This window comes from Cricetulus griseus, chromosome 3 (assembly GCF_003668045.3).
Source record: "Cricetulus griseus strain 17A/GY chromosome 3, alternate assembly CriGri-PICRH-1.0, whole genome shotgun sequence".
Classification (NCBI taxonomy): domain Eukaryota; kingdom Metazoa; phylum Chordata; class Mammalia; order Rodentia; family Cricetidae; genus Cricetulus; species Cricetulus griseus.
In genome coordinates, this window is record NC_048596.1 from 181,529,370 (window position 1) to 181,553,158 (window position 23,789).

At 47.7% G+C, this 23,789-nt stretch overlaps 4 protein-coding genes across 6 annotated transcripts in view; 2 read left to right on the forward strand and 2 right to left on the reverse strand.

Annotated features, from left to right (window-relative positions):
* C3H16orf70 (chromosome 3 C16orf70 homolog) overlaps window positions 1–11,251 on the forward strand; it is a 27,211-nt gene extending 15,960 nt beyond the window's left edge. Inside the window, exons 5-16 of the mRNA XM_027405790.2 lie at window positions 447–526; window positions 784–878; window positions 1,460–1,557; window positions 1,646–1,758; window positions 3,659–3,792; window positions 4,124–4,207; window positions 6,709–6,791; window positions 7,107–7,150; window positions 7,558–7,601; window positions 7,735–7,793; window positions 8,933–9,005; window positions 9,808–11,251. Of these exons, the coding sequence (XP_027261591.1) occupies window positions 447–526; window positions 784–878; window positions 1,460–1,557; window positions 1,646–1,758; window positions 3,659–3,792; window positions 4,124–4,207; window positions 6,709–6,791; window positions 7,107–7,150; window positions 7,558–7,601; window positions 7,735–7,793; window positions 8,933–9,005; window positions 9,808–9,894 (994 nt within the window). The 3' untranslated portion in view covers window positions 9,895–11,251. The remainder of the gene's footprint in view (window positions 1–446; window positions 527–783; window positions 879–1,459; window positions 1,558–1,645; window positions 1,759–3,658; window positions 3,793–4,123; window positions 4,208–6,708; window positions 6,792–7,106; window positions 7,151–7,557; window positions 7,602–7,734; window positions 7,794–8,932; window positions 9,006–9,807) is intronic.
* Window positions 10,835–13,474, reverse strand: B3gnt9 (UDP-GlcNAc:betaGal beta-1,3-N-acetylglucosaminyltransferase 9). The gene is made up of 2 exons (XM_027405791.2): window positions 13,335–13,474; window positions 10,835–13,149 (listed from the first exon to the last, which is right to left on the reverse strand). The coding sequence occupies exon 2, from the start codon at window positions 13,059–13,061 to the stop codon at window positions 11,868–11,870; it is 1,194 nt and encodes a 397-aa protein (XP_027261592.1). The 5' UTR covers window positions 13,062–13,149; window positions 13,335–13,474; the 3' UTR covers window positions 10,835–11,867.
* The window catches only part of Fbxl8 (F-box and leucine rich repeat protein 8), a 15,525-nt gene continuing 4,804 nt past the window's right edge, over window positions 13,069–23,789 (forward strand). The window contains exons 1-2 of one of the 3 annotated variants that reach the window (XM_027405786.2): window positions 13,069–13,207; window positions 13,580–13,708. In XM_027405786.2, the coding sequence (XP_027261587.1) occupies window positions 13,607–13,708 (102 nt within the window). In that variant the 5' untranslated portion in view covers window positions 13,069–13,207; window positions 13,580–13,606. Of the gene's footprint in view, window positions 13,208–13,475; window positions 13,709–23,594; window positions 23,733–23,789 lie in introns of those variants that run through there. The other 2 variants (XM_027405787.2, XM_027405788.2) reach the window with 2 other exon arrangements.
* Window positions 17,802–23,664, reverse strand: Tradd (TNFRSF1A associated via death domain). The gene is made up of 5 exons (XM_027405792.2): window positions 23,532–23,664; window positions 20,007–20,165; window positions 18,987–19,264; window positions 18,714–18,906; window positions 17,802–18,565 (listed from the first exon to the last, which is right to left on the reverse strand). The coding sequence occupies exons 2-5, from the start codon at window positions 20,155–20,157 to the stop codon at window positions 18,255–18,257; spliced, it is 933 nt and encodes a 310-aa protein (XP_027261593.1). The 5' UTR covers window positions 20,158–20,165; window positions 23,532–23,664; the 3' UTR covers window positions 17,802–18,254.

Genomic DNA, 23,789 nt, shown 5'->3' on the forward strand with positions numbered 1-23,789 from the left:
TAGAAAAACCAACACACACACACACACACACACACACACACACACACACACACACTTACTTTTAGGCTGAATACAATGGCACACACTGGTAATTCCAGCACCTGGGAGGCCAAGACAGGAGGACTGCAATGTTTTCACAACCAGCCAGGGTACATAGGAAGATTATATCTCGTACTAAATAAATAACTTCAGCCACCATTTCTCATGATCTAAGTCCATCTTGTTAAACCTGGTATTAAAAACTACTTGTATTGCTGAAAGGTGGTAGCTCACACCTTTAATCCCAGCACCCAGGAGACAGAGGCTGGCGGATCTCTGAGTTCGAGACCAGCCTGGTCTACAAGAGCTAGATCCAGGACAGCCTCCAAAGACAAAGGGAAACCCTGTCTCGGACACCACCCACCCTACCCCACCCCACCCCCAAAAAAACTACTTGTTTTTTCCAGTGGAGTGCATTTTAACTCTCAGGCCATCGCTCCTACCATTGAGCAAATTGACCAGTCTTTTGGCGCAACCCATCCTGGAGGTAAGCAAAGTTCATCTGATTCCTCTGGTAATTAGAGGCGACCCATAGCAATAAACCTGGTGTGTGGTACCATCTCTCCTCACCTCAGGTACTTGGATGAGTGAAGGACCCCTCCTCTCCCTTGTTTTCATCCTAGTGGGTCAGTTCAGAAACTAGACGTAAGGAATTCCCCTGCTGGAGTCACTGCTTCCTGCCAGGCTGGTTCACATGAGAAAGCAGATGTCAGTCAACTGTGTTGTTTCTCCCTCACTCCACAGTGTACAACTCTGCTGAGCAGCTCTTCCACCTCAACTTCAGAGGATTGTCTTTCTCTTTCCAGTTAGACTCATGGACAGAGGCTCCCAAGTACGAGGTTGGCACTTCCTGTCCCTTAGTATGTTTTATTTCCCAGTGTCCATGTGGAATAAGGAACTGATAGGACACCTTATCCTTGAGTTCTTTAAGGGTCAAGAGAGACAGAATGGATAGATCTGACAGGAAGAACAAGGCTTGGGCCTAGGAAGAGGGTATTTTTGCACTGCAGAGCACATTAAGGCTTCACATTGTCAGAAGTATATCTCGCCATTTTCTAACTGAAACATCCTAAACAGAGCTTAGGGGGTTCATTCGCTGAATTTTCAGTTACTTGTTTTAAAGATGAACAAGCAAGAAGTCATTATGCATACTTGTGATACCAGTACTTAGAAGACTGAGGCAAAAGGATCTCTGGTTCAAGGCCACCCTGGGTTAGGTAAACCCTGTCTCAAAAAAAAGCAACAAAACTCAAAGATGAAAGAAGTACTTGCTTATCTAAAGAGAGTTAGTTGACTCAAAGCCAAGTTTGATCATGTGCTTTGACCAGAACAGTTCTTAAAAAACTAAGTGCCAGGGAGGACTAGATGAGAGTTATGTGATCTGCACAGTGTTGTTAGTAAAATTTTTGCCTGTTTGCAGCCCAATTTTGCCCATGGTCTAGCTTCTCTTCAAATACCCCATGGAGCAACTGTAAAACGAATGTACATCTACAGTGGAAACAGCCTCCAGGATACCAAGTAAGTGTGAGGGATGTGAGCTTTGTGCTGGGCCTGTGGCCTCTCTGGGCATGAGATCCATGTCCTGTTCATTCCGTGCCTCCCCTAGGGCTCCTGTGATGCCCCTGAGCTGTTTCCTGGGGAATGTATATGCTGAAAGTGTAGATGTTCTTCGAGATGGAACTGGACCCTCAGGGTTGCGGCTTCGCTTACTCGCTGCAGGTAGGTTCCCCATGGTATCCATATAGAGAGAGACTCCACCATCTGAAGCATCTGGTGAGGTATTGTTTATGGTTTATAGGCATGCTTATCATTACATTCCTGTGTTGGAAAGGGCCCACTAGCTCTCAGGTTTCCTGGTAGGAACACTAATCACAGTTTTGAAGTCTTGACCTCCCAGAAGCAGAGCTTCCTAATATCATCACCTTAACAGGTTCTGATTCAGCCATTCAGTGAGTTTGAGGCCAGCCTGGTCTACAGAATGAGTTGCAGGACAACCAAAAGGCTATACAGAGAAACCCTGTTTCGAGATATATATATTTATAAATATAAATAATCATTACAGTCTTTAAGCAGCGAATAAAACAGTTTCAGCCAGGTGGTGTATTCGGTACCTAGTTAATTCAGATTTGGGTTCTCTGAAGTTGTTCAAATACAGCAAGCTGATTGTTACATATGACAAAGTTTGGGGAGGTGTAATGCCCTTGCAGAATAAGGTGGTGTCTTGTTAACAAGAAACCAGAAATTGAGGATTTTCTATGACTTTTGGCTGCTTTTAAAAAATGTTAATCATCCATGTCTCCCCACAGATTTTACTTTTATTATATCTGCTACTTATGATGCAAGCACTTCTCCATTTGTATGGGTGTATCATTGAACCAAAGAAACTCTTAGCACATCACACTGCTTTTGTTATTTTTCATCCTGATTTGCCTCTAAGTGATAGTGTTCTTCATTCCCTGAGTTGGAAGGAAATGCCAGACGTTTCTGTAGGGTTAAGAAGTATACTGATACATACTTCACTGTGGCTCTTCTGGAGAAGTGGTCTTGTAGGTTAGTGTTATTAAAAAGTATCTCTTGATCTGGTGGTGGTGGCACACGCCTTTAATCTCAGCACTCAAAGGCAGGCAGATCTCTGTGAGTTCAAGATCAGCTTGGTTTACAGAGCAGCTTCCAGGACAGCCAAGGATACAGAGAGACCCTGTCTCAAAACCAAAACAAAAGAGTGTACCTTTTGCCAGGCATGGTAGGGCATGCTTTTAATCCCAGCACTCAGGAGGCTGAGGCAGAAGGATCATAAATTTGAAGCTTTTTACATTATGTTCACTATAGCCACTACTGTTGCTGCTTCTAATAGCCGTAATGACCAGACCACACACGAACTGAAGAGTAGAGCTTTTGGGGAGAGACTAGGCAGTTTTACTTACCAGTATTTCGTCAACAACTAACACAGTGTACTAGCCCCTGGAGTTAATAAATACTTGGGTACCTTGAGTTACTTGAGTGTCTTACCACATTCACTGCTTGTATAATCTTAGTGCTGGAAGTAGAGGCAGGGGGATCAGGATTTCAAGGTGGTACTTGGCTCCTTTGCAAGTTTGAAGCACCCTTGGGTTATGTGAGATCTGATCTTATCTGGAAAAGCAAAAGAAATACATGAGTTTGTTGGTTTATTTATTTTTGTTTTGTTTTTTGAGACAGGATTTCTCTGTACAACACCCTGACTATCCTAAAACTTTTAGACAAGGCTGGCCAGGATCTCAGAGAGATGCAACCACTCTGCCTCCTGAGTGCTGGAATTAAAGGCATGTGCCATCACTCCCAGCAAGAAATACATGTTAAAGATAAAACGTGTGTGTGTGTGTGTGTGTGTGTGTGTGTGTACTTAAGTATTTGGTGAATAGTTTAATTCTTCAGAATTGCTGGCAATATTTTCAAGTAGATAGTGGTTTCTAAAGTCTTGCTTAATTAAGCCCCATTGATCTAGTATTTATACTTGTATGCAGTCTTTCCCTTTGGCTAGACCTGATAAGTCAAGAGGTAGCTGTTGGCTTCTTGGAGCCCCCATGACCTTGGGTAACAGTGTCTGAGGTCCTGACCAGAACCTTTCCCTTGTCTGCAGGTTGTGGACCTGGAGTATTAGCAGATGCCAAAATGCGAGTATTTGAGCGCTCGGTGTATTTTGGTGATTCTTGTCAAGATGTTCTTAGCATGCTTGGCTCTCCACACAAGGTCTTCTATAAATCCGAAGACAAGGTAGGGAAAGGTATTTACAGTATAAATAGGCAGTCTCTGCCTTTATTCACCAGTACTTTAGTATGCATAAATGAACTCTGCTGTTCATTAGTAGAATCTATTCTACTCGGAATAAAAGTTTTTCTCTGAGCCCTCTTGGTCTGTGACTGTGACTTTGAACTGTCACTTGTCGATTCTGGCCACTTGGAGATCTGTCCATATTAACAGATCTGGCTCCCTGCAGTTTTACATATCGAACTCTTAATGTTATACTGGGAAAACAATGTGTAGGCATACTTTAACTAGAAACTACTTAAAGGAATTTTAATTTCTTGTTATTTTCCCCCAACAGATGAAAATTCACTCTCCTTCCCCTCATAAACAAGTTCCATCCAAGTGCAATGACTACTTTTTTAACTATTTCACTCTTGGAGTGGTAAGTGTGACACACTGAAAGGTGGTTTCACTTCTGTTGCAAAGGCAGAGCATGCCTTGAGTGCCTGTGTAAACATGGGCGCCCATTACCTTCCAGGGAATTAAGGAATTTTTGCTCCTCGTAGTTGTGCCAGGTATTGTTTTGCATAGGTTCTGATACCCAGTGTAGGCATTCCTGCCACCAAAAGTACTGAGAAACATCAGGATACTGGGTTTGCTGGCCCATCTTGCATTCTTTTTGGTACAAAACATGCTCGTGCTTTGCCATATGGGGACTATGGAAATCACTTGCATTAAAATGGGGAATTATCCTGTAATATGTAAGACACTCTTCTGGAGTCAGAGCAACTGGAAAGGACCAGGCAGTAAGAGTGAGCTTTTGTATTTTTAGAGGGAGTACCCGAGACCTCAGGCTCTGGGTAGAGTTGGCGGCTGCCATCAGATTTGGCAGTCTGGCCGGTGGATAGGATGCATGTTTGGAAATGATTGTATATCAGAAAGAACCATCTCAGGGCAAAGTTGACCTGTGCCATAGGTCATTGTTTTTTGACTTTGGTTTGAAACAAACCAAAAGTTTGTCGTGAAGGCTGGCCTCAGACTCTGAAACATCTCATGCCTGTGATTACAGCATGTGTTACTGTATCTAGCCAGACCATAAGTCTTAGATTAGCTTTAAGCCTTCCATGGTCTAAAAGTTCAAAGGCAGAAGAGACTATATTATAGAGAGAGAGAAAAAGAGACTAGGTATACCTACATGGGAAAGGAAAGGCCAAACACAAGTCAGGAATCCCTAAGGAACTTTCAGGGGTGGACTTCTGAGGGTAGGATAGTGGCAGGAGGAAATGATGCTATTGTAGTTGGACCTCTGAGTTCCAGGGCCAATGATGGTAGTGAGAAAGATTGCCAGAGTCCAGTGTCAGTGTTCAGGTCCCACAGAGGTGGTGTGGAGTCAGCTAAGGGAAGGAGATTGACAGCATCTAAGGGTGAATTGGGATGGCTGCTCTTTTATTGAAAAAAGACTACAACTTTTTGTTTTTGTGTTTTTGGAGGCAGGGTTTCTCTGTGGCTTTGGAGGCTGTCCTGGAACTAGCTCTTGTAGACCAGGCTGGTCTTGAACTCACAGAGATCTGCCTGCCTCTGCCTCCTGAGTGCTGGGATTAAAGGCGTGCACTACCACTGCCAGGCTAAGACTACAACTTTTATACTGTATAATTGCACAAAAGATTAAATGGGAGTAAGGGGTCTTGTGTATTGGGTGGAGCTTAGGAGCAAGGATTGAGGAAGCTAGCATTGAACTTGACAAGTTAATAGGTACCACAGTCACATTAATAGAAGGGCCACAAGGTCCTCTTGCCAGAGATAAGAAAAATGACTCCGTCTTAACAAGCAGGAGCATTCTTCAAGTCCCTGAGGGCTTTTGTCTAAATGCCCTGCCTGCCCTTGGGAAAAGGACAATAATGGGGTGTCCATTATAGAATACTACAGTTTTTTGTGTAGCTTAGTTTACTTAAGTAGCTAAAGCTTAAAGAAAGCAAAGATGAAGCTAGATAGATATTACTATGAACCTGAGTAGACCTTAGGAATTTCTGAATCTTGATTATCAAATAGACTTTACTTATTGAGCCTATGTTACTAAACTAAATTTTCTAGCAGCTTGGTGTTAGCTTGTGTGGGAGTAGACTGAGTTATCACACTATATGATTCTATGGTGGCAGGGATTTTTTCCAAAGAATTATTTTGTTTAAAGAGGTTGCCATTGTATACATCCTTATCCTCCACTGAAGTCCACACAAAAATTCCCAAAAGGAAAGGCATAGATAGTAGTGAGAATCACTAAATGTGATGGTAAAAGGCTGCTGGAGAAGTGTGATCTGCAAAGTTGAAATGCTGGTACTTTGTCCACAGCAAATGGTCACCATGTGGCCCACAAAAGATGGCAATAGATAGCTTTGGTTGGATTGTGTTGGCTGTTGGTAAGGGAGTAGAGTGAGGAATAACCCTGAGATCCCTGACCTAGCGCACAAGAGTTAGGAAAGTTGGTGGTGACAGGAGGAAATGATCAGTGGGTGGCAGCAGATTCAGGTTTGAGTCCTAGTAAGAGGTTAGGTCCAAGTCCATTAGTTGTCAATTTCTACAGAAGCAGGGGAGTCTGGTTGGCTGTAGTTTAGTTTAGTTGTCATGAGCCTTTCAAGAGTGAAGTACCCTGAAATCTTGATGACTTTTGAGCCAAAGTCTGCAGTTAGTAAAAAAATTCTAGGTACCATTTGAAAAAGAAAAAGATTTCCCTTGGCTGTTTAAATTGCCAAGCAATGGATGGATCTGTAGTCCCTCTACCTGCCAGGATGCCTCCACCAAAGATTCCTAGTTAAAGCTGCTAGGCATATGTAGGAGGAAGCTGCTAGCATTCTCATGGTTCAAGATTCCAAGTTGGAATGCTTTTGGTAAGGCCCCTGACCTGCTTTGGTAACTTTTCCTGCTTGAACATCTTGTTTTCTTTGTCAGGATATCCTCTTTGATGCAAATACACACAAAGTGAAGAAGTTTGTCCTGCATACCAATTACCCCGGGCATTATAATTTTAACATGTGAGTAACCTTTGGTGAGCAAGAGGAACTGAACTTTGGCAGAGTGTTGAATTTATCTCTCCCATATTTCTTCCCTTAAGTTGTGCTGGTGATTGAACTCAGGGCCTCAAGTTAGTCTTTTTAGACTTGAGAGCCATGTCCTTTTCTGTTTGGCTTCAGTTCCTGATTTGGGCCTTCCCCAGTGAATGTTGTCAAAGACACCAGACCAGTTTGGGCCCATATATTGGGTTCTGGCTTTTCTGGGATGCAGGGTAGAGATGTGAGAGCAGGTGGGCCTCCCAAGAAACAGCTTTTATTTATCTGTCTTCTTTCTAGTTACCACCGCTGTGAGTTCAAGATCCCACTAGCTGTAAAGAAAGGTGAGTGCAGAAGTATCCGCAGGTTAAAGGGGCTGTGGAATTACTTTCCTGTGTTAAGGGGGAAAGCTAGCAGAGTGCAGTGGTCAGGCTGGTTAAGTGTTCTCTCACTGTCTCCTCCCCAGAGCCTTGACTCCTCTGGGATGGGTCCTTTGTTTTGGAAGCCATGAAGGCCTTCTCCTGTGACTGGGACTATTGGCTAATAGACGGAGGAGTTTTCTGTCTGCAAATTATCAATCAGTGCTCCTTACACATCCTTTGTGCCCGCTGCAAATAGTGTAGTTCACCCTAAGACTGGCCTCCCTTTGTCTTTCCACATTCTTCCAAACAAGCTGTCTTTGCTTCCTGTGGCTGGGGCTAAGGGTAGCCAAGGCCAGTCAAACCCAGCTTATACCATCTTCTCTTTCTAGAAAATGCAGGTGGTCAAACTGAAACATGCACGACCTACAGCAAGGTAACCTCTTATTTTCCTGTCTAACAGTCTGAGAATAAGGTGGCTATGTCTAGGGCCATAAACTCTGGGCAATCCATTAGTTATAGTGTGTACTGGGCCTTGTTGACCCTTGATGCCCTTATCCCTTTTGCAGTGGGACAATATCCAGGAGCTTCTGGGCCATCCTGTGGAGAAGCCTGTTGTCTTGCACAGGTGAGTGAGAGTTTGTTGTGTCTGGCCACCCCATCCTCCTTGAAGCTCAAAAGGCTCAAGGAACTCTAGCAGTGGTTAGTGTACAAATTATACAAGTTTCTGGACTAGGGATGCAGCTCAGTATAGTATATACCTAGCATGTGCCAGCCCTGGGCTAAATTCTAACCCCAGTGGGGAAGGTGTTGGTGTTGCTAAGACATACTTCCTGCCCCATCATGTGCTTTTGGCTTAGATGAGCTGTTCCTCATGTTTGCTTTAGGAGGTTTCCCCTGGTATAGCCTCTCTTCCCCTGCCCTATCTCACCCTTTATTCAGAACTAGCAGTTATCTGACTCTCTGTCTTCAGCTTTCCTTTCCCATCAAATCTGCCTCCTACTGTAGTCTGTTACCTCATGGTTGCCATGCTAAGGTGCTCTGTCACTTGAAGGGGCCTTCCTGAATTCTGTAATAACTGTCCTAGTTTGATTGATCTCTGTTACTGTGGAGAAAAGGGTTTTGTTTTGTTTTGTTTTGTTTTGTTTTTTGGTTTTGTTTTTGTTTTTGTTTTTTTTTGGCTTGCACAACCAGATTAAAATCCGTCATTGAGGGAAGTCAGGGCCTGAACCATGGAGGGAAGCACTTACTGGCTTCCTTTCCATGGCTTGCTTGGTTTTCTTCCTTTTGGGGAATGGGTGGATGGGTAGAAAGGATCTTTCTATGTAGCCCTGGCAGTCCTTGAGCTCTCAGATCCTTCTTCTGCTCCTGCCTCCTGGGTGCTGTGGTTAAAGGTCTGCATCACAGGCCCAGCTGCAACTTGTTGTCTTGCACAGCTCAGCACCAGGAGTGGCATCACACATAGTGGGCTGGGTCCTCCCACATCAGTCATTAAGAATGCTCTACAGACATGCCCTTGTGCCAATCTGAGGCAGTTCCTCAATCAAGGTGTCCTCTTCCCAGGTGACTGTAGTTCTGCTGACAAAAGTAGTAACTTTCTTTTGCTCTTTGAGTCATAGAGGAATCGGAGTTTAATGAAGCTACTTCTTGACCTTGAGGGCCTATGTAGGAGACACTGTCATTAGAGATCATTGACCAGTAACCCACAGGACCAGGGCTTCTGCTGCTTGACCTTTGTTTTGCTAATTGTGGATTCTCTGACCTCAGGTCCTCATCCCCAAACAATACCAACCCATTTGGCTCCACATTCTGCTTTGGTCTTCAGCGGATGATCTTTGAGGTAAGTCCTGGAAGCCAGATAAGCTGCTAAGGGCTTTGTGGTTGTAGCAAGGGCAGGCAAGTAAATGAGGATAGTTGTGGAGGGTTACCAGCCATGCTGGACAGATGAACCTTTCCTCGTCTCTACTGTCTAAAGGTTCAGAAACGTTGAGAAGAGGGCCAGTGAGATAGCTCAGCAGGTAAAGGTACCCACTGGCAGGCCTGAGGACCTGAGTCCAATTCTTGGTATCCATATAGTAAGAATAGTTTCCTGAAAGTTGTCCTCTGACCTCCACGTGTATACTGTGGCAAATGCATGTTCCTTGTCACAAACAAAATTAATAATGATGTAAAAAAGAAAAGAATAGGTTGGGGAAATCTATAAAGCCTGAACAGGATGAGCCTATCAGAGGTTCCTTAATTTGTATCAATAATCAGTTCAGCAGGGCTGAGGAACCTCAAAGCAAGTTTGGCCAAGCTTGGGCATGCTGGTCCTTGAGTGTGAATTAGTGGCCCTGGAGACCCCACTGGTTTGAGAGAGTCTGGGGAGCCTGTATTTTGGGGCTGGTTCTGGATGCCGTACTTCTGCAGGCCTTTGCACTTGCAGAAAGACTAGATAAGAGAGTTTATAAAGGCCACACGCCCTGTGAATAGCGTGCAGATCCTTGAGTAGAAGTAAGCCACATTGACATAAAGAAGTTGGTGGCTTAGGAAATGCAGAGCCCAGGCCTGTACAACAATGCACACTTTCTGTAACCACCCAGTCCTGGGGATCTGTCTGCCCACATCCTTCCCTCTGACCTGCTCTTCTCTTCTCATACCAGGTCATGCAGAACAACCACATTGCCTCGGTGACCCTGTATGGCCCCCCTAGGCCTGGTGCCCACCTGAGAACAGCAGAGCTACCCTAAGGACATCACTACCCATTCTCTTCTCTGTCCATGGACCTGTGCATCACATCAGCTGAGTGGGTCTCTGTGCCACCCTGTGTGTTTTCTTGGGCACCTGGGCAGTGTTGGAAGGGTCTGGGATTCAGAAGGGTTCAGAAGGGATTCGGTCTGAGTCCTCTATCTTGGGACAGAGAACCCAGATATCCCTCTGTCCTAAGCCTGCTGTTGCCAGCAGAGAACACAGTCTGCAAAGAGAAGCACAAACTTTGGGCCTTGATTCCTGGACCCAGGGCCTCTCAACTAACATGTAAGACATGTCAACCCCTGTCCTGCACACATAGGGTAAATGGGACTTCTCTGGCTAAGGAAATCGGTATCTAGGAGAGAACATTGCCATGTGGCCCTTAAGGTGAGCAGAGCAGGTAGCATGTCCAGAGTACTTGGTTGCAATATTTGCACTACATCCACTTCAGTTACTTGATGAGCTGGCTGTGGCTGGTGTGGCCCACGTGCCCTTCTGTTTCTTTTGTGCAAGTGCTCCCTGCCATGCCCAGGTGACATACCTAAGTAGTTGAAATATAGGTTTGTACCAGGTATCTACCCAAGCCTGGTTCCCACTGCTGCTCTGGGAATCAGCCTTCAAGGTCACCTGTATCTCTTGGTCCAACCTGGCTGACAGGGCTGCATGTTTCCATCTTGTTTGCCTCTTTTATTTAATGCCAAAGTGTTAGCCAAAGACACCTTCCTCCTTCTGTTACATTACAGCATTCTGTTGTGCACTGTGGGCCAGCTCCCTGCCCCACTTCTGGGCACTGGCCTGGCCTGGCCACATGGTTTAAGGCCTAGGGGCTCAAAGAAGATTGGGCTGCTGCGTTTCTTACATGGGTCTTGCTAATGGAAAGTAGTATATATGTGCTTTAAAATATTAATCCTTTTGAAAAGAATTGAAAAGAGAAACATATAATTTTATCCCATTTTTAATATTTTGGTCTAGCAACTTGTGATACATAGATGACAATTTTGTGAGTTTTTCAAATGTGTGTACAGATTTTTGTAAATAATGACTTTTGTAATTAACTCATGTACAGCCTCATCTTGTATAGTTCATGATGAATGTGCAGGGGATCCTGCCCCAGCTGTCTGTATGGTTCCTGGGCCTACAGCCAGGCCTGTGTGGCACTTCCATGACTCTGATTGACAGGTGTCTTCCCATTTGGACCTTGGTCTGGCTAGAGACCCTGCACATCCCACTGTCAGGGTAGCCAGGACTGTTCCCATCCTCTTGAACAGAGGAAACTTCCTCATCCCTTTCCAATAAAGCACCTATGCCCTCAGTGACAGCTTGCCATGTGCTGCTGCTGGGGTGTTTGTACGAAAATGTGAACTGTTGGTTTTCTTGAAGCTGTGATTGAAGAATATGGGAAATATTATAGTAGAGGAATCTTAGGACTCCTGGGAAGGGATGGGTCAGCTTCATAAGTACATTGACATAGTTGTGTGTGCATATAGTGGACAAGACCACGACATCATGGCCCCATCCCTCATGTTACAGGCAAATCTGCACCTAAAGGGTTAGCTCCAATACAGCAGACCTGAAATGGGGGGACAGATAAGATATTGCCACTGGGAATCTAATGTGAAGAATGAAGGAAAATAACTAAAGTGTCTGCCAAGTCCATGAGGGATGTGAGGCCAGGCCATAGAGATACCACCATGTGTTTATAACATCCTAAGCAATCCAGCCAAGCACACACTGGCACATACTATAATGCTGTTGGCTACTAACATCACTAAGTGTGCCAGCTTCTGTTAGGTCTGTGGGGCAAGACATGGTCCACCACCCTGGCCGTGGCTATTTCAATGGGTCAGTACTGTACACTCAGTGATCTGAAGGAAAGCCGTGTACACCATTATCCCACATGGGAAACCCTTTTGTGCTCTTTAATGTTCTCTTCTGGAGCTGAGTGAGAGAGGCTTGATACTGTGATATGTAGTTAAGCGTTCCATTGAAACGGACCTGTTGCTACAGGTTGTGGATGTGCACACACTGGCCCCCGAGGCCCGTGCAGCAAGCGCCACATAAGCCAGATGTCAGCTGCAGACAGCCCATGCACTACCACCAGTTCTCGGTAGAAACAGGGGTCAAAGGTGCGAAGATGCGGTGCAGCTGAAGGCTGGGCGATGCCAAAGGTGCGAAACGCTGGATGAGGCTCAGGTGTAAGCCGCAGGCGCTGCAAACACATGCCCAGAAAGACGTCGTCTATGGGAAAGAGCTCAACCTGTGAGCAAGCCTCTGCTAGGCGGCGGAGCGTGGCTCCGGAAAGAACAAAGCCCCCACCCCCCGCATAGGCCGGGTAAACCGGCAGTCCATACACAGCCTCGGGAATAAAATACTTGCTGGCTCTTGAGCGAATTGGCCTTGCCTGCACAATCACATCACCTGCAAGAAGGTCCTGTGCCGGATCCCGCGGCTCCAGGAACTGCAGCAGGTTCCTCACATGGACGAACACATCGGCATCGCCCTTAAAAACAAAGCGTACATCTGGACAGAAAGCTGAGGCCCAAGCCAAAAAGTGAATCTCCTTGAGCGTTAGATTGAAGAAGGTGTCTTCGAAAGCCCAGAGCAGGATGTCTGCATAAGCACGGCTCTCAGCTTCCAGCAGAGCGCGCCAGTGCGTCCGCGTGCCTGCCCTGCCAGAGTCGATGCCCCTGGGCACGCCCAGCAAGAACACTCGGCGCACGAGTGCTCCCTGAACGCGACCCTCGGCGCCCCAAGTCTGACGTACGGCTTCCCGCCGCTCGAAGTCGGAGGCCACAGACTTGACCGCGATGAGCAGATCCGGCGGGCCGCCAGATGCGCCGTCTCTGCGGCATTTACGCGGTTGGTTAATGAGCAGCGGGAAGCGCCGTTGATCCTTGGCGCGCAGATATCTGCCGAAGTCAAAGGGGCCCGTAGGTGTGGGCGGCACTGGGGTGTCGCCCTCATAGGCCGGCGGGGCCGCGCGGGCGTTGTTGGGGAGCCCGCGTCCCCGGAGACCAGAAGTGGGCCGCGGGGACTGTCCTCGCGCTGGTGGTACTCTGGTCGTGGGGGCTGCCCCGTCACGCTGCGCGTAGAGCAGGAGGCCGAGGGCGGCGCTGAGCAGCAGCGTGAGCCACGCATCCCGGCAAAAGCGCAGCCGCCTCCTCATGTCCAGCCCCGCCCTTCCCGGGGTCCTCTATCCTTCCTTCATCCACTCTGTCGACCTCCGCCCCGTGTCCTGACGCCACAGCAGCAGCCTAAGGGACAAGAAGTTCAGCTTTCATCCTCAGCCTCCGCCCAGGAAGGGCCCCCAAGGTTGGGCACCGAGACGCAGGCCTCGCCCCTACTGACCCCCCGACCCGATCGGTGCACCAAGGCTGAATCCCTTCTTCCTCACCCCCTCCCCGCCACCGATCTTGGTCCGTGGGACCCCAGCACTCACGCGGGAGGGAAAGGGGGGAGTCGCAGACCCTGAATGTAGGGCCCTCCAACTGTCAGCTCAGGGTCCCAAGGGCGGCCATGACCCAGGCTTGAGCCAAATGCAGCGTTGGCAGGAAGGGGGCTGAGGCCGTACCACGTGATCCTCCAGCTGTGTACGCCCCGACATCTGGTGCTCCGCTCCGCCCGGTGTAGAGAGAGCCATCTCTTGAGTGCTGACTGATTCCTGAAAGGATTTCTTACCCGCAGCTCTCGCTGGCCTTTTTGCTGTCTCAGATGCCCGAATTCCGTGTTTCTGAGACTTCGGAAGTATACACGTCTCTGGGTATCCTCTTCCCCACCTCTGCAGAAGGCTGCCAGGAGTTCCCATTCCGGCTGGTGAGTCCCAAATCCCTAGGCCTGCGTGCCTTAACTTTCAGCTCTTTTGCCACCATCCCGGGTCATTTTTCAGAACACCTCTCCTCAGCAGCCCTGGTTCACCAAGCAGGAGCCATAAATTGCCCCAATAATATAGCTGCCTCCTTATTCCTAGTTCTGCCACACTTGCCACCAGTAAACACAAGCACACCCCAACAAGACAGCAAGTTTTGTTCCTGCAGACTAGCTGGCAGCTCTTTGTGAGTTAAGTTACTTGCCCCAAGATGACACAGGCAAAAACTACTGCTCCCAGGTTTTATGGGATTCAGGATTCTCCTAGTGCGTCCTTGCCCTCTTCATCCACTGGATACAGAAAATGGAACCACTTCTGTTTACATGAACTTCCCAGGCAAGCACTTCATTCCTGTCTTCTCTCCCAAATCCAGTTTTGAGTTTCCTGATCCCCAGCATATAGCATTCTTGCAGGTAGAAACGACCATATTGTTGCCTCTACAATCCAGGTTGGGCTGTCAGGGATTGGTATTATTTGGGCAGGCTTCCAGAAGAGGCCAGTGAGCCAGTGTAGGCTGTCCCGTTTTCTAGATCCCCTGGTTTCCTTCCTCTTTAAGCTCTTTGTCGTTCAGGCCTTCCTGTGCCACACCACCCACTCTGACCTGGTCACTGATCCTTTGGGTTTTTAGGACAGGCCATGCTATCTGTGTACATCCTCATAGCCTTGAGCTAATGACCTACATGCTTCAGCCCCCAAGTGTTAGGATTACAGGCCCACACTAGTATTCCCAGCTCCAGTCTTAAGTCTTTGGCTCTGATTGTTTTCCTGAATTTGGAACTATAGAGCTGAGCTCCAGGTTCATCCGAGAGTCCTGCAGGATACTCATTCCCTATGAAAAGGGCAATCAGGGCCTCTCCAAAGTCTTCATCCCACTGGCAAACACAAACTCCTGGTCATCACTTAACCCATTCCTCATCCAGGGTCACAGGCCTGTTACATTCTTCCTCCCAAACAGCTGTCAGCTTTCATCCCCAGCACTCAGGAGGATGAGAAGTTCAATGTCATTCTTGGTTTCATGGGGAACTTGATGTCACCCTGGGCTACATGAGACATTGTGTCAGGGGCAAAATCCAAACTCTGCCTTCTCTGAGCCACCACTGAAGGAGGAGCATCAAGGACAGCTGTGCACACCTGCACCCAGATGTGCAGGTGCAGTGTATGGAGTCAGCAGGTGGAGCCATAACTTAGAATCCAAACTTTGCTGTTCTGTTCTTCCTCCCCAACAACTATTTGGCAGTAGTGGGCATTTATGTGTGTATTCCTTTGTTTTCATTTCTATCTTTTTTTTTTTTAAGATTTTATGTATTTATTTATTATGTCTAGTCTTCTGCCTGCATGCCAGCAGAGGGCACCAGATCTCATTACGGATGGTTGTGAGGTGAGCCTCCACGTGGTTGCTGGGAATTGAACTCAGGACCTCTGGAAGAACAGTCATTGCTCTTAACCTCTGAGCCATCTCTCCAGCCCCTCATTTCTATCTTTTTAATTACACTTGGGTGTAGCAGGGAAGACAATAAAAGATAAAGAAGTCTCAGGAGAGCAGGAGGTATGTGGGAATTAAGAAGTTTAAGTTGAGGTTATTTAGAAACAGCCCAATAGGCCAGGCATGGTGGTTGCATGCCTTTAATCCCAGCACTCAGAGGCAGACTGATCTCCCAAGTTCATGGCCAGCCTGGTCTACGTAGTGAGTTCCAGGACAGCCAAGGCTACATAATGAGACCCTATCTCAAAAAGAAACATAGCCCCAGCGTTAACAGCTGGCTCTTAATAATTGTTGAGTCCATGGGAAATATTCTGTGTGTATGGATGACTTGCTTGCTTGTGCAACTGTGCACCGTGCACATGCCTAGTGCCAGAAGAGGGCATTGGATTCCCTGGAAGTGGAATTAAAGATGGTTGTGAGCTGCCATGTGGTTCCTGGGAATCACACCTTGATCTTCTGAAAGAACCACCAAGCCATCTCTCCAGCCCCTGAAGATCTTTAAATTATGTATATGCATGTGTGAGGTATATACATGTGAGTGCTAGTGCCTGAGACCAGAACCCTAACTATGGCTGTCCTGGAACTCACTGTGTAAACCAGGCTGGCCTCTAACTCACAGGGATCCCCCTGCCTTTGCCTGCCAAGTGCTGGGATTAATGATGTGTCACCATGCTCCAGATGATATTTAAAAAAACAAAAACAAAAATACTCCCTAGCATAATTTGGTGCTGTACATCTATAATCACAGCACTCAGAAACTGGAAGCAAGAGAACCATGAGCTCAAGGCCAGCCTGATCTACTATGTGATGAGATAGTCTCAAAAAAAAAAAAAAAACAAAACAAAACAAGAGCCAGAATGTGGCTCAGTGGAACACTTTCCTGGGAGCCTGAGTTCTATCCCTACTACCACAAAAATCAACCAGCTACTCTGAGTTTCTGAATATGTTTAATACAGTATTAAGTTCACTAGCCCAGGTTCCCAGCTTAAATAAACTCTGGAATTTATTTAGGTCCTGTTGGAAGTACTGGCAAAAAAAAAAAAAAAAAAAAAAAAAAAAAAAAAAAAAAAAGAGGAATCAAGATTTTTTGTTTAGTTGGGTTGCCGGGGCTAGATTTCAATATGTAGCTCATGCTGGCTTTGGAAGCAACCCTCCTGCCTCAACATCCTGAATGCCAGACGCCCTGGAAAAGGTCTGAATCTTATATGCTTCGGTCTCAGTGGAAACAAGGTCAAAGTAGGAACTGAAAAATCTTAAAGTTTTGGGAAAGTCTTGATTTCTTAAACTGAGATCACAAGCCTGGGGAGTTGAGAGAAAATGTTTCTGGACTGCTGCAGCAGCATTAGCTGAGAAGAATGTGGTCCAGAGAACGAATCCCAGACTTGGGACAGAAGAAGATAGGCAGGAAGAGGAGAGGATCTCGAGGGAGCTAGCCCACCTACAGAGGAGGAGGAAGATGGACGAGGAGAAGCATGGAGATGAAGGCGAAGCACGCTCAGAACTGGGGAGGGAAAGAGAAGTAGGCATTTAGTACTTAGAGTTTTCAGGCCAGGCATGGAGGCATAACTAATCTCAGCCTCGGGAGTTTGATGGAGGAAAATCCTGGTCTACAGAGGGAAACCCTGAAGAGAGTGAGGAAGGAGGATCTCAAGATGAAGAAATAAACTATTATTGAAGAAAAAAACGAGGAAGAAGGTGCTCCTCAGGAAGGGGAAATTCGCAGAGATGATGACATCATCCTCAGATCAGGTCCCTGGCATATGAGAGTCCCTGCAGAAGAGAATGTATACTTTTTTTTTTTTTTTTTTTTTTGAGACAGGGTTTCACTGTGTAACATTCCTGACTGTTCTGGAACTCACTTTGTAAACCATGTTGACCTTGAACTTACTGAGAACCGCCTGCCTCTGCCTCCCACAAAGGCGTGCACCACCACCACCCAGCAAGAATGTATGCTTTTTATAGGAAAGATGCAGTTTTACTATATTTGCCTGATCATTTCAATTAGGATTTACTAGTCTGTAAAATTTTCCATCCCTTTCCAATTGTAAAATTCTCTAATAATGTATTTGAAATATTAATTTGTTTTCTTTGTTTGTTTGAGACAATTTCTCTGTGTAGTCCTGGCTGTCCAGGAACTGGCCTCAAACTCAAGAGAACCGCCTGTCTCTGCCTCCCAGTGCTGGGATCAAAAGTGTATGATACCACTGCCCAATTGAAATTTTAATTTTTCTAATTAAGGCTCATTGTAATATCTGTTTTAAGTACACACACACACACACACACACACACACACACACACACACACACACCCCAACCAAATTTAAAAAAAAAACAAAACTATAATGGTTCGCCAAACCCCCACTAATAGGACAGAAAGCAATCCCTCCTCCCATCTAACCCCTCTAAACTTGTCCTAACATCCTCCTCAGCTTCCTTGAGACCCCACCTGAGCCCACTGTACCCAGAATCCTGCCCCTCCTCTCCCAACTCCACCTGGCTCACTCGTCCCTTGAAAGAACCTAACCCCAACCTGGACTTGACCTCGGTATCTCCACAAGTCTGTAAAAGAGTTACATTTTATTTCGTTGCAAAGTGCTTGGGTCCCACGTTGAGTATGAGCTAAGGGCACGTTGTGATCAGGAAGACTTGTGCATCCTGATCACAACAGTATTTACAGCACCTTGAATGACATCTAGACCTCAGGAGGTCCAGGTACTTGGTGAGTTTTTGCAGGAAGTCCTCTTTTAGGATGAGAAGTCAAGGACTACACTGTCTCCTTCAAAGAATCTGGGTCGAATCCTCAGTGATGTACTGATGCCTGCCTGCCTTCCGGGGAAGTCAGCTCCACTCCAGCAGCTCGGCAAAGTGGGGGTAGTACGTATGCTCTGAGTCCAGTGGGTGGAAAGCGGTCAGCAGTAGCAACAGCAGCAGTAAAAAGACCCCAATAGCCACCAGTGGGGACCAAACCCTGGCTGGCCAGCTGGTTGACCGCCCTCCCCACAGTACCAGACCTAGGCCAGGCCGCCATCCGGCTCCGCCTGGCCTAGCAGATCTTCTGCAAGACTGGTGAGCTCGTTCTCCTCCAGCGCCTCCACCAGGCGCTGCAGCGTGGCACGGCGGCCCTCGGCTTGCATGAAGCGGAGCAGCAGCTGGAAAGCCTGCTCGTATAGCCCATCTCGCTCATACTCATAGGCTAGCGAGTCGAGGGCAGGATCCCTCAGTGCTCGACAGCTACGCTGCAGCGAGCGCCCCACTCTGCGCCATTTGAGGCCCACTGAACGCGCGAATGTCTGCTGGTCTTGCAGATTCAATGGCCGGTTCACTGCAGAGAAAGAAAGTGAGGAGAGGTGAGTGAGCACCAGTTCCCTGATGCCAGCACCCTCCCGTGCCTGCCTGTGTAGCCCTGGGTCCAGCCATGCTCCAGCCCAGATCAACCTCCTGGTGGCCACGCTTCTGCTGCTGAACCTCACCTACGGGCTGACCATGGAACAGAAAAGTCTGGCAGGCCACCGGCAATAGCTTCTCTTCGGCTGGAGAGGGAACAAGGGACTTCGAAGAGGCTGAATCAACCTGTATGGCTCCACCCTGGCCAGTGCAGTCGCACGTCAGCTTGCGGAGTTCATTCTCCAGCTCGGCGAGTTCCTCATCCCGGAGCCGGTCGGGCTGCACAAAGGGGTGCACAGTAAGTGCGGCTTTGGGCCGCAAATCCCCACCCATCCCATCCTAACTCCAGATGGCAGCACCTTCTGGGCTAAGATGTAATTCAAACAGCGCTCCTCGTCGGTCAGCCAAGTGTCCAGCTGCTCTGCGCCAGCACGCAACTCCAGTTGCAGCCGCACCGCTTCCTGGGCAAGTGCCGAGGCCATGCACCTCTGCAGCGCGGTGCGCAGCGCCCCCTCGCGGTAGGCTTGGAGGAACCGGCCGCACAGCAGACGCCCGCAGAACCGTAACTGCACGATTAGCTGCTGGTCGCTGCAGTGGATCTTGAGTATCTGCAGTACGTCAGGGCTGTCCGCACTCTCTGCAGAGACGAGCAGTCAGGCCACCCGCTGTTCCCAAACGGCTTTTTTCCAAGCAGCCAGAACAGGAGGGTAAGCCCATAGTCAGACCATTCTCCCGACCCTCAACCAGCTACAGCCCCCTGTGCTTTCTGCCCTGGGTAGGGGAAGGGGAACAGAAAGGGTAGGTACTGGGGAAGGGTTTGGGCAGTGAGAAAGGAAAAGAAGACAGAAAAGCACCGTTAGTAGCAAAGAGTGAACTGGTTATTCAGAAGTGGGGATGAATATACATCAAGGTGGCATTAGAAAAGAAAACGGGGCTGGAAAGATGGCTTAGAGGTTAAAAGCACTGGCTGCTCTTCCAGAGGTTCTGAGTTCAATTCCCACATGGTGGCTTACAACCATCTATAATGAGATCTGGTGCCCTCTTCTGGTTTGCAGGATGACATGCAGGCAAAAGACTATATACATAATAAATATATCTTCTTAAAAGGGGGGCGTGGGGCAAGATGCTTTTAAAAAGAAAGAAAAGAAACAGGTATATCTAGATAGACACAAACAAGTGCACAAATGTCTACACTCAAGGACCCATGCAATAAGCAAAGGTTGCAGACCCCATACAGCCGGAGGTCCTCCCTCTGCCTTCATACCTCTCCCAACCCCACACCAAAATAATCTTTTTCCTAAAGGCAAAGAAGTGGGGCCTCAAACCCAGTCCCATTCACAAAGTCCCAGAGTCACCTCTACAGCAGGCCAGCCACACACCTGACAATGCAGTCTGCAGAGCCTTGTATATTGACAGCTTCTTCTGAGGATCTGTGTAGGCTTCAGACAGGACCACCTTGTCCATCAAAGACTCCAAAAACAGGTATGCACTGCCTACCCACTCTTCATGTCCATTTTGTCCAGTTGCCATCTCGACTCCTGGAGATGCAAACAGATCATCTCCAGACTTGGAAACAACTATCCAGTCTCACATTGCCCAGCTGTCCTTCCACAGAGGTCCCAGCTTTTGGCTCTGCTCACAGTCCTGCCCAGTCCAACCCAGACTTGAACCCAGGATTGTCCCTCCACCACCTGTGACAAAAAGTCTAGGGTCACAATAACAGAATAACAGAGGTGGGCCCTTTAGTGGGCCCCAAGCCAGTATGTCCCTCTTATCAAAGCTGACAAAAGACATCTTCCTTCTGGATGGTGCTCATGCTTTAAGACCAGCCAGATTCAAGTCTTAGCTTTGCCTTCAGCTTAACCTTAAGTTCCAAATAAACTATTATTTGGAAAGTTCAGGTGGAAAGTTCCCACTATACCTGGCTTCACTTAATTTTCACTGCCTAGACCCAAGTTTGAATGTGAAACGTAAGACTGCCCAAGGTACACATCTCACTCACATTCATCAGAAACCAGTCAAGATTTGATATAGGGATCAAACTAAACTAAAGAAACTAAACTCTGCATCCCTGGGAGGACCACTAAGGAAGTGGCACTAATTCCCTAGCCTTGGGGTTGAACTGGAGGGAAGGAATAGGTCTCTTTGACTACTGTTTAGAAAAAACCTGTCTGGGCCAGGCAGTGGTGCTGCACGTCTATATCCCAGCACTCAGGAGGCAGAGGCAGGTGGATCTCTGTGAATTTGAGGCCAGCCTGGTCTACAGAGGTAGTTACAGGATAGCTAGGGCTGTTACACAGAGAAACCCTGTCAAGAACCTCCCCCAAAGAAGAAGGAAGAAAGGAAGGAAGGAAGGAAGGAAGGAAGGAAGGAAGGAAGGAAGGAAGGACCTATGCAAAGGAAAGAGGGAGACGGCATGGAAGGAAATAAGGCAAAGAGATGACAGCATACACTTTTTTTTTTTCTGAGACAGGGTCTTTCTACATACTCCTGCCTGGTCTGGAACTCACCATGTAGACTAGGTTGCCTGGAACTCACCATGTAGACTAGGTTGCCTGGAACTCACCATGTAGACTAGGTTGACCTCCAACTCACGGAGATCTGCCTGCCTCTGCCTCCCAAGTGCTGGGATTAACGGTGTGAGCTACCATGTCTGGCAGGACATGCACTCTTATTTTTTTTGTTTTGCCTTTGTGTGCCTGTGTACTACATGCGTGTCTGGTGCTCATGGAGGCCAGAAAAGGGTATGAGACTTCCTGGAACTGGAGTTACAGATGGTTGTGAGCCATTGTGTGGGTGCTGGGAACCTAACTTGGTTCCTCTGGAAGAGCAGTCAGTGCTCTTAACTGTTGAGCTATGTATTGCTTCTCAGGACATATGCTTTTTTAAAAAGATTTATTTTTATGTGCATTGGTGTTTTGCCAGCATGTATGTCTGTGTGAAGGTGTCAGGTCCCTTTGAACTGGAGTTACAATCGTGAGCTGCCATGTGGGTGCTGGGAATTGAACCCAAGTCCTCTGAAAGAACAGACAATGCTCTTTAGTGCTGAGCTATCTCTCCAGCCCCCAAGACATATGCTCTTCTTTTTTTTCTAGACAGGGTTTCTCTGTGTAACAGTCCTGGCTATCCTGGAACTCACTTTGTAGACCAGACTGGCCTTGAACTCAGAGATCCACCTGCCTCTGCCTCCTGAGTGCTGATTAAAGGTGTGTGCTGCTACCATCTGGCAAGACATACATTCTTAACCATGGATCCAGCTATCTCTGAGACCATACTATACTGCTCAGTTATGTAAGCCAAATCATCCTATTTTGTTATAAGGCACTTGTTTTCTTCATCTGTTCCTAAACAGATTCCCTAATTGCCCACAAAGAGACAGAGCCCCTCCATGCTATAATCTCTTCCATCCATCGACTGTCAAAATCCTGCTTCTAAACCTCTAATGAGGGTCAAGGTTAAGAAAGCCCCTGGGCAGGACATCATACAGACCTAGCCAAGAGAAAAAGATAAATTGGTGATGGCCCTATCTAAGTCTTAGTACAGGGAACACAGTTTTTGAAAACCATCCTCCATCAGTCTCTACATAGAAAACATACTAATACATGTATATTTACTATAACAGCAGGAAATTATTGTTTATCTCTGGGGGGTATTTTAATTTTCTTTGTATTTAGCAATATCTTCTATTTTGTATATAATAGACATGTTTCTTTAGTATTTAAAAAGAAAAGAGGTGGAGCAGAGAAGGACATGCCTTTAATCCCAGCATTCAGGAGACAAAGACAGTCAGATTTTTGTGAGTTTGAGGCCAGCCTGGTCAACATACTGAGGCCCTAGCTCAAAAAGACAAAAAAAAAAAAAAAAAAAAAAAACTAGAATTGGTCTGGAGATATAGTTCCATGATAAAGTGCTTGCCTAGCATATGGGAGGCAAAAAAAAAAAAAAAAAAAAAAAAAAAAAAAAAAAAAAAAGAGGAAGAAGAAAAGAGCTTGCTATGATGGCATCCTAACAGTAATCCCAGCACTCTGGCCTGGCCGGAGGCAGGAAGATTGGGAGGTTGAAGCCAGCCTGTACTACAAAGCAAGACCGCAGTGGGCCATGTGTATGCTAGCCAAACTCTTAGCCAACAAGCCACACCCCAGTACATGTCTTTTTAAAAAGTAAAGAAGGATGGATGGCCAAGCAGTGGTGGCGCATGCCTTTAAGACCCAGCATTTCGGAGACAGGTGTATCTCTGCGTTCTAGACAAGTCTGGTCTACAGAGGGAGTTCCAGGACAGCCAGGGCTACACAGAGAAACCCTATCTCGTGGTGGTGGTGGTGGTGGTGGTGGGGTCTTTCCTACGTGTCTTTCTACGAATGTACACCCCCACTGGGAGGCTTCTAGGCTGGGTTCTGGGACACCAATACTAACTTAAGAACAAATGCCCCCATTAACGTGTAACAGTCCCAGGCAATCCCACTTCTGTCTAGGTACACAGGCATGACTCCCGACTCCAGGACTCAATTGAGATTCCCAGCCCATCAGGACACGCCCCCTACTTGGCAGCGCAGTCCGGGACCTGGCTGAGGGAGGTTCCCAGACTCCCCGCTACTCCGCCTTCAAGCTGGGGGTTCACACACGTTAGGGCTCAGGCAGAAAGGGGGCTCTGAGAAACGTTCCGGGACAGCCCTGCATCGAGATCCTCTCGCTTGCAGGGCCTTGACACCCACTTAGTTGGGACAAGAAACCAACGAAGGTGGAGATCCGAAGTCCCTCGTGCCTCCCACCGAAGCAGCCCAACAGGCAGCCGCCACTATCTGGCCAGCTACTGCGTGTCACCCCCGCGCGGTGCCCACCTTCGGGAACCAGATCTCTCTCTGCTCCGGCTGCACCAAGGGAGCCCACCCACTCTCCGCACTAACCTGGCCGCCGCACACTCGCCGGGCTCCGCTGCGCGGCTTCCGGGTGTGCGCGGAGACGCAGGGGCGGCGCCCCAGCCCGAGCCGCCGGGTCAGCCCGCGTGTCCCGCCTTCTCCTCCGCTCAGGGCCTCTCCTTCCTGCCCCGCTGTCCTCTGTGGCCAGTCCCCGGCCTCCGGGCAAAGCCCACCTAGTCCGCTGAGCAGGTAAGGTAACGACACCCAAGGTTAGATGGCAGGACGAACTGCCCACTGGTCATGACT

What these genes read in the sequence shown, in the direction of transcription:
- Tradd (XM_027405792.2), bottom strand. Translation starts at nt 20,157, where the DNA reads ATGGCAACTGGACAAAATGGACATGAAGAGTGGGTAGGCAGTGCATAC. An exon ending in TCTGCAGACTGCATTGTCAG is followed by an intron (nt 19,265 to 20,006) that starts GTGTGTGGCTGG and finishes TCGTCTCTGCAG; the next exon opens with AGAGTGCGGACAGCCCTGAC. An exon ending in ATTACATCTTAGCCCAGAAG is followed by an intron (nt 18,907 to 18,986) that starts GTGCTGCCATCT and finishes CCCTTTGTGCAG; the next exon opens with CCCGACCGGCTCCGGGATGA.
- B3gnt9 (XM_027405791.2), bottom strand. Translation starts at nt 13,061, where the DNA reads ATGAGGAGGCGGCTGCGCTTTTGCCGGGATGCGTGGCTCACGCTGCTG.